This window comes from Bombus flavifrons, chromosome 4 (genome assembly GCF_040668555.2).
Source record: "Bombus flavifrons isolate JBK064 chromosome 4, iyBomFlav1_principal, whole genome shotgun sequence".
NCBI lineage: Eukaryota > Metazoa > Arthropoda > Insecta > Hymenoptera > Apidae > Bombus > Bombus flavifrons.
Window position 1 is genome coordinate 11,115,195 of NC_138445.1, and position 8,984 is coordinate 11,124,178.

At 38.3% G+C, this 8,984-nt stretch overlaps 2 protein-coding genes across 2 annotated transcripts in view; one reads left to right on the plus strand and one right to left on the minus strand.

The window, feature by feature from the left end:
* Nucleotides 1-5,603: 5,603 nt before the first annotated feature.
* LOC138179110 (sperm-tail PG-rich repeat-containing protein 2) lies at nucleotides 5,604-6,771 on the minus strand. The gene is made up of 5 exons (XM_069111562.1): nucleotides 6,660-6,771; nucleotides 6,469-6,591; nucleotides 6,245-6,369; nucleotides 5,986-6,141; nucleotides 5,604-5,888 (listed from the first exon to the last, which is right to left on the minus strand). Exons 1-5 carry the CDS (start codon nucleotides 6,769-6,771, stop codon nucleotides 5,604-5,606), a joined length of 801 nt encoding a protein of 266 aa, XP_068967663.1.
* An 864-nt stretch (nucleotides 6,772-7,635) lies between these two features.
* The window catches only part of nudC (nuclear distribution C, dynein complex regulator), a 102,776-nt gene continuing 101,427 nt past the window's right edge, over nucleotides 7,636-8,984 (plus strand). The window contains exons 1-4 of the mRNA XM_069111998.1: nucleotides 7,636-7,830; nucleotides 7,936-8,013; nucleotides 8,125-8,343; nucleotides 8,421-8,639. Of these exons, the coding sequence (XP_068968099.1) occupies nucleotides 7,756-7,830; nucleotides 7,936-8,013; nucleotides 8,125-8,343; nucleotides 8,421-8,639 (591 nt within the window). The 5' untranslated portion in view covers nucleotides 7,636-7,755. The remainder of the gene's footprint in view (nucleotides 7,831-7,935; nucleotides 8,014-8,124; nucleotides 8,344-8,420; nucleotides 8,640-8,984) is intronic.

The following is an 8,984-nucleotide window of genomic DNA, read 5'->3' on the forward strand; positions in this document are numbered from 1 at the left end:
GTATTTAGATTCATAGGGGTTATATCACATCATCTACAATGATTTCGCTTCGTGTATGTGCGTCGTGATATTATTACACATGGAAATCGAATAAATTTGGCCGGTGTCGATCAACGTTTTTGCAAGCATCGTCGAATAATTTACGTCGATGACACGCGACACGGGGTGAGATGCGATTCATAAAATCCACGACATCAACGCAATATTACAATTGAAATTCTATATTTCGTTGATCCGCATGATTTTTCCCCGAGTTGTCGACGATTCTCGCGTCCCAAGCGTCCTCGACTTGAACGCGTTTCACCGTGAAGATCTTCGGGGAATCTATTATCCGCGAGAGTCGCGTTGCGTTTGATTTACACGCTTGGAAATTTCTGCTCGATGACTGTTGGTTACGTGTCATCAGCAGCGGACGTGGATAATAATTGTACATTAACGAATAAACTGGAGGACATTTGCTGCAGCGGCATTATTAAAATACGCGTTGAAGAACAGAGAGGCTGTGCTTCGTATTTATGAAAAAGATATATAAATTGTTTTCTGTAGGGAAAATTAAAATCTCGAATTTCCTAGAAAAGCGAAGTGTATATTTGTTGGTAGCAAACTGGGTAGATTTTTGTAAGATTTCATGAAAGTAACAGAATCTGTTCTTTATAAAACGAAGGTAGTCTTTTATCAGAAAACAAACGTGTGTCATTTTTTCTGTCGATGTATGGGAGAAGCAAACCAACGAAGCTTCTTCCTCCTGCAGACACAATGAGATTCTTCCTTTCTTTCCTCCTGTTTCGTCCAATTTCTGATAAGTTTCGGTTTACCCAAAGAGACGTTGAACGATTTTTTCAGAATGGAGGACGAAAGGTAAGGATGAATCTGTAAGATGATATTCATTGAAAGAATAAAGTCTCTGATAGTAGTATTAACTGCATCTTTTTATCAAATTAAATTATTGGATTATTCTGTAGGTGATACAATTATTTTCGGAGCTGAATTTTATAAACGAGGAACAGCAAATTTAACATATCGATCGTTATGCAAATTTTATGTTTTGTCTACAGCGTCAAGCCGGTCGCTTACTATTGCACGTTATATTTGAATATATATACATATTAAAACATAAAAACATTGGAAACTGTTTAAGCGTTTTTGGTACATTTAGCACTTTACGTTGTTAATGCACCATTGAAAATATTAAAAATTTCATAAAAGCGACTGTTCATTTCATTCAAATGTTTCAATTAATTCTCGTATCACTACATTGCTGTGACGTGACGTGATAAATAAAACTGAGAAAATGATTCAAAATTTTTGTCTGCCAGCGTACGAACTGAAGAAGCTGCATTACTCACCAGGTGTATTACATATATAGAACCTGAAACATATTTTCTATCCTTTAAAAGAAGACGTGGCAGACAAGCAGCGCACGATACAATTCCAAACTTTACATTCACGGAACTTCCATTCCCTCGACACATTCATCTCGCAGGTTGGTTGCGCGCGAAAGACGTCCAACGGGGGAAAAAGAAGGACTTCCGTTTCAATTCGGGCTATTTACGAACCCCGCTTCGTGCACGGTGGAACCACGTCGGACAGAGGTAATACGGACCGACGCTGGCCCATCTAACCATCTCGTAACGCGCAGCTCATACATCACCATCTGAAGTATCCGGTATTATTCCCGCGCGCGCACCGAGCACGCAATATCCTGGACCGTGACAACAAAGTAAATACCGTATACGTGAACCGACAGAACGGAATAGAAATTTCGACGTGAAAATACGCGAGCCATCCGCCGGCCGCTGCGCCGTTTCGATTTTCGTTTCGTTGTTACGTTGTCGTTCCATGAAAACAACGGCCTCGAAATCGTCCACAGGACGATCGTTTTCATTTCTACACTCTACGATAATTCGATACCGTTAGTTTCGTTGATATAGAGATCAAAACTTACGCAGTAGCGAGTTGGTGGCGGACTGAATGAAAATTCTGCGATCTTCTCAGATTCTGGAATTACACCACCCTTCACATTTTCCGATATATCAGTGATCACGTTATAATAGGTTGGATCTGGTAAAAATTATATTTGTGTAATTTGTCGCAATAATAGATTTAATGGACATCTCGTTAAATACCAATGAATTCTATTATCCCGATACATTTCTCTGTTACTTGACAAAACAATAATTTACGTTTCCCTAACTATATTTTAGTAATGTTTGTAAAATTTAGACAACTTTTGAGCGTTGTTTCGTTACTTGGTTCTTAATGGGTTAAAAATAATTTTGCTAGAATTTTTGACATTGATTTAATGTATATACCTGGCATATCTTTGATGTCACGCGGACTCTTCGGCAGTCGTTTGCTGCGAGTCCCGAAGGGAGGAGCTAATCGGGGACAGAGGAAATCACATTTATCACGATTTGCCTTGAAAGCCGTTAAGACCTCGTAAGCGCCGGAATCGGGAGCTGTCTATAAATATTGAATAATAAGGGTCCGTGATTTTTGGAATCAGGGAGGGTGTCGATTAGATTTATACGTAAGTCACATCGTTTCGAATGCTATTCCATCTTCATCTACGGGAGGACATATATATATATACGTATAAAGAGATTAATTCTCAATAATTCATCCAGAAGTATCGTTCGTTTTAAAGGTACAGGAATAAAGAATAGAAGAATTTCCCAATAATCGTCCGATAATGTAAAGGTTTTCACGGGCATTTGCTCGCGAAAGCTGGCATTTCTTCGTCGAGTTATCTTTACCATTGCCCCGTAATCGATTACACTCGAATCACCAAGCATAAATTCATTTCCTGCCAGTATTTGATCAGTGTTCGTCAATTAAGCACCGTCGGTCTTCTTCACGATAATTCGATCGAACGACAACGAACGATCTCTCGAGATTCAGAAATGAATACTAAAGGTCGATACTAGCGACGTTCCGCGTTTCGAGGGTGAGTCGACATACCAGGCCAGGGATTGGCTCGAATTTCCGGCTCAACGAGCCGGAAGTGATTTCTCTGGGCTACGTCGGCCACGCGCCTCTACGTGGAAATGACCTGCAGAGTGTGGCAGAACGTCATTTCCGCCGCTGTCGAGTTACGACGCTTCCCTACGTTATGTAAATACCGTCGTCCCTGAATCTCAACGACATCGTCATCCTCCTTCCACTCCGACATCCTTATCCGACGATCGTAAGAATTCGCGACGACACCTTCTTCCTGCGTTTTATCGCCCTGTCGCGATAATCTCGTACGACAAAAGCGACATATAACTTCTGGTCCATATAAAACGAACCTGTTTCCCTTCCAAAATCCACTTTTATCGAGATTCACGCGGAATTTATTAAAATTTAGCGTAAATTCCTCCGATCTGTTTGTCGAATACTGCGTCCCTCGTCCATGAATATTAGGACAGTTAGAAAAATTGAAGCAAGCGTGAAAAATCATTAGGAAACCTACCAGAACACCTAAGAATTATTACTTCGTTTAGAAGAGTAAATTGTAACAAACCCATAAATTCAATATTATGATAATAAGTTCAGTAATTTAATTACTAAAATAATTATTTCCTTTTCATCACATCACGTCAAAAAAAAATGTTGAAAAATTTCTTTATATAGTGGACTTGATAGTTCTATCAAATATAAAAAATAATTAAATGAAAGAAAATTATCGGCAGTATTGTTCTTCTATCGCTCTTTGTATCTCGTTAAATTCCACGAATTTGCAGGTGCGATCGTGGAGATTCTAATCTCAGTCCGATACTTCCTCTAAACGTAATTGCGAGCCAAGTGGACGGACCGGAAACCGCAAGTTACTTCTTCGATCCGAGCGCATAGTGGCTCCGAAAAACGGTGTTTAATGAAATTTCTGCGTGTCAACCTGTCAAACGCGAACTTCGTGCCGCTCAAAAGGCGAGACTCACAGAAGGATTCCACCTTTCAGTGTGGAGGAACGCGGCTACTTCAAAGGAGACGGTTGCGACAGAGGCAGGAACACGCGTTGTTCCGGCTATGTCCCGTCCTATCTTGGCCTATCTGCGGCTACACCGTCGTACCAGCATTCGACGGTCTCTCGATTAACGGGCAAATTGGATCCTGGTCTCGAACCGCCCCGGGTACAGATGCATCGCTTCGATCCACCGCCATTAATTTCACCTCGACCTCTCCTGATTACCTTGCGCTTCGAGGATTACCTGGACCTTGGCTGGTTCATGGATTTCCGGCAACGAACGAAAGAATCCCCTGAATTTGGTCTGACCGCAGACTTATTGTGACTACTCGCTCTCGAAGCGCACACTACGATCTCATTAAAGCAATTGCTCCGTTTCTGGTTAACATTTTCAATCTGAAAGTGCTTGGTCCTCTCTGATGTCTGACTCAGCTTTGATAAAGGGAGTTTTGGTCTTCTTTTTCGATGGCGACGACACGTGAGTGGAGGGTGGGTTATGGTAGAGTTTCTTGGAAGGGTTGTTGGTTTCTCCTTTTGTTCATTTTTTCTTAGAGATGGTTGGAGACGGTTTATGAAGAAGGATGTCGGTTTAGTAGGTGTTGTTGAGTATTTTTTAATATCATAATTGTTTGGGGAATTTGGTTTTGCCAGTTCACGTGGTTTGGCTGAGTGAATGTAATGGTGGTGACATCTGTGTTTGCTATCGCGTTCAGTACAGAAAGGACTGGATTAAATCTGACATGGTTTGGTTTAGATTCAATATGATACTATTCATTGAGTTTCTTTCACGATTGTCATAGTTTTGTAATTATCATTGTGTAACTATTTTGTTATGAGTTATATTAACGGATGAAGTTAGCAAGACTTAGAAAATAGAGAATCTTTACCTTTTCGATTTTAGGGAATCTCTGTGTTTTAGATTTGAAAGCAGCATGATAAACAGCACTCTTCTTTTCTTCAGTTTTCTCTGAAGAACACGCATTATTATAATCCTCTTCGTTTGGATAGGAAATTGTCTCGAGATAAATCCGTGGCTGCAGCTGTCTTAAATAAGCGTACCGGTAACGCTTCTCTGACTCGTATGCCAAGTTACCGACTTTCGAATGGTAATCGCTGGGCCCTAAAACAGAAATGCGCTTCCTCGATAAGATGCTAACAATTTCGATGAGTGACTGAGTCGAAAACATAACAGAAATAATAATAATAAATACATTTTATAATAATAAATAAATAACAATGAATAAATTTTTTAATGGAAAACAGTGTTACCTGGCCCAGTGTCGTCGGAAATTTTTGGAAAACGACCAACACAGGTGCCAAATGGCGCAGGGTAAATGGAGCCTGTACATTTTATTCGAACAGGAGAATCGTATTTACCTGGACCAGGTACATTTGATTCCGCTTTATCTTCGAATCTCTGTAATAAAATATACATTTCTATAACTCGAAAATTCTCTGATAAAATTGTTTCCAAAAACCGAACCTTAGCAGTTTGACCAAAAGGGGGCGGTTCTGTGACGTAAGGGTCACACTTGCAATCGATCTTGAAGAATTTCTCGAAATTGCCCTTTATGTTATACGCATTTGGGGCTGGAAAATTCTATATTTATTTGAAAATTCTATAAAATTAAAATTCTATAAAAGTGTACTCCAAACATCACAATTGGCGAAGTATTTCAAAAACATACTTCAATATAATTTTATGTCCATATGATATTACCTCTTGGGTCTTTTTTCTGCACATTGTATCAAGGAAACGTGGCTGCCAAGAACTCATTCTCTTCGCTTCTCTTACTTTTTCATCTTGTGCTTGCGCGGCTGTTTTCTTCACTTCGTGTTCGTAATCTCCAGGACCTGGTGTTAGTGAGGGCGGAAGCTCGATTCTCCCTGTCATTCTGCTCCAAAAGTTTCCTTTGTAGAGCAATGTGGTGGCATTTGTTTCCTAAGAATTATATATTTTCTTTTTGAATATTTTTTTTATTCTACAAATTGTTTTATTTGGCTCGTGAACTTGTAGAGGAAAATACAAAGATTCTTACTCCTCGTGGGACGTTGTAAAAGAAAGTTGCTTTTTTTCTGAAGGGAGGGTTCTTTACTAAGCTTCCATTTTCGTTGATATTATACGCCGTGTAATTTTTGTCTGGAATTGATGTAGAATTTGGAATAATCGAACGAGGAGGTCGAGTTAGCCATAGCTGCAATTTATTATCAAAATAAGATAAATACACAATACACAAGATTCACAATACACAAGACATGCAAAGATACACAAGTTTAGAAACTAAATAAATATGTTACTTTTCCTGCAGGACCTCTCCAGGTGCCAGGATGACATCTTATTTTTCGTGACTTAATTAAATCTGTAGCTACGTGATAATCCACTGGACCTGGTCCTTCGGGTATCCTTTCCTTAAATCTAGCATCTGTAAAATCGATGCTGACTCCGCCCTGTAATTTATCATTCTTTCATCACAAAGACTTAGCTGAATTCAATCTCGATAGATTTAATTTTTAGAAACTACGTTCTGGTATATGTCGTTGAGGTTCTTTTATATTGTACGTGCCAGGCCCTGGTAATCGTTCGGCATCTCTCGATATAGCAATAGTTCTCCTTTTTGATCCAGAGAGAAAGGGATAGCAATCAGCTGTGGAAAGAATTTCATGTCATAACTTAGGATTTTGAAACACCGTGAATTACTTTTAATTATAGTACCAAGATGCCTTTTAGGCTCTGGCAAGTCCGATACATCGTAAGTTCCAGGTCCAATTTTAGGCGGTGTCTGAGTAATTAATTTTGGAAATCTTTTTGTTCTATCGTGTGCCATTCCCTCATAACTTTAAGAAAAATATATACAGCGATGATGAAGTAGAAATTGTAACCTAATTAGCTGCACGTGTGGAACGCGTATGAACTGTGCTGAAAGTCGATCGAATCCAGTCAATCGAAATTTTTAATTCTCTAATGGAGTTCGATTATTCATTTTACTCCGTCAAGAATTCCACATATTTTAAAGATCCACTTGCTTTCGCTAATGAATCATCTTGGTGCAAGAAACATTATATTTGTTTGCAATAATTGTAACGGACGATGTATTCGCGCCCGAAGGACGCTGTTTTCACTTCTTTAACCTACTTTTTTACAACGTTCGCCTTGCATAAATTTTCGGTCAGGTCAGTTAATAATTTCGTTCTCGTTACGCGAAACCCATTAACGTTTTGACGCCGAAGTAAGAGATTATCGTTTGCATCAAATTGAAAACGATTCGCGAGCGCGCTTGCAAGGAAAGTGAAGGGTTCTACGATGAACGACTTGAGTGTTTTGCAAGTTATATCTCTTATATTGCATCATTCAAGGAATGTTGCGTATCAGCGATCATAAGGAATTGTCATTTCATATAACATCGATTTCTTTTTTAAAAACCCCGTCCCTTTCGAATAATATTAAACTTGAAATTTTTGCTTCATAAATTAAAAATTACTTAATTCATCTGAGTTTCGTCGAAGGATATATATCTTTTATAATAATTAGTTATATTAATTCTTTAATTTATTCTAGAAAAAGGTTGTGTTTTATCGATACACAGAATTAAATGACCCATAGATCATTGGAGAACGACGCATTCCCTTTAATGCCAGCATTCTACGCTAGAGGGCGTCACGAGTACCGTTTAAAATTGTGTTTGGTCGATAATTCGAGATGTTTCTGATTAAAACGTGGTAACAAAGTGCGTTGGTTTTCAACGTCAGTAGACGTTTCGTGTGATTTGCTCATTGATATTAATTAAATATTCTTCTAATTTTAAAGAAAAATGACAAAGAACGAGGAGAAATTTGATGGAATGTTGCTGGCTATGGCTCAGCAACACGAAGGCGGTGTGCAAGAGGTGAGTCTTGTTTCGTCGCCAGCTTAGGTTATGTTTCACTTGGAGAAACATCATTATTTTCAAAATAACTTTCCCATTATTAATGAAATATCGTTTACTTTGTAGCTCCTAGACACAATCTTCAGTTTTCTTGCGAGGAAAACGGATTTCTACACGGGAGGAGGGGAAGGAGCTGCAGAGAAGGTAATTGTTCTTCGTCTATGACTTTAAACAATGTCGTGTGATGTTGTAAATGATTTCATCACTTCTTGTGGATTTTACAATTCACATTACTATCTTGTTATTTGACTGTAGCTTGTTATGAGCAAATTTAAGAAACACGAAGCTACGGCTGTTACCAAAGCAGCTGGTGAAAAGGCAGAGCGTGCAGAGCAAGAGAGACGTCGCAAAGAAAGAATAGAAAAGAGAAAGAAAGAAGAAAAGGCTAAGGAGGAAAAGTTCTACTTAGAGTCAAAGATTGTCGAACTGACTGATGAACAGGCTGTTAAGTTACAAGAAGAGATAGACAATAAGGTATGCAGTTATGATTAGCAAAATTGAGGTTATATTAAAGAAATTATTTTGATTACACTCTGCGGTTCTGATTACAGAAATCGGCAAAAGAATCACTTGCTGTTCCTGGTCCAAGTGGTGATAATGCGCATAATGGTCATGATGCTCATAATAGTGATAATGCGCATAATGGTAAAAATGAGGAAATAGAAGATGAGGAAGAAGATGAGAAGGAAAAGAACAAACTTCGGCCTAACAGTGGAAATGGCGCAGATTTGCCCAATTACAGATGGACTCAGACACTTCAGGATTTGGAGGTAAGTAATATCATGCATGTAAATAAATTTTCCATTTCTTATTCTCTGAAATATTTTTTTGACATCAAAATGGCAGAGTGTTTATTAATACACAGTATAAAGGAAGTCAATCTTGTAATCTCTTATATTTAGAATTATGTAATGTATTTGTAGATACCATTTCGTAGGATAATCTTCTATTTTCTTAAAGATTATAACGTTTAACTCGTATCGTAAAATATAAAATGCTCTAATTTATTTGTTTTATGTTTTACCGTATGTTTTTAGAACTGAACTTCTTCGAATATCTAACGATACGATAATAACTAAACAATAGTGCATTATGCAGTCTTAGAAAGTACTTTT

Coding starts and splice junctions, on each gene's coding strand:
- LOC138179110 (XM_069111562.1), bottom strand. CDS start 6,771: ATGGCACACGATAGAACAAAAAGATTTCCAAAATTAATTACTCAGACA. Junction 6,370..6,468: donor TCAACGACATATACCAGAAC/GTAGTTTCTAAA, acceptor TCGATTTTACAG/ATGCTAGATTTAAGGAAAGG. Junction 6,142..6,244: donor GGAGAGGTCCTGCAGGAAAA/GTAACATATTTA, acceptor AATAAATTGCAG/CTATGGCTAACTCGACCTCC.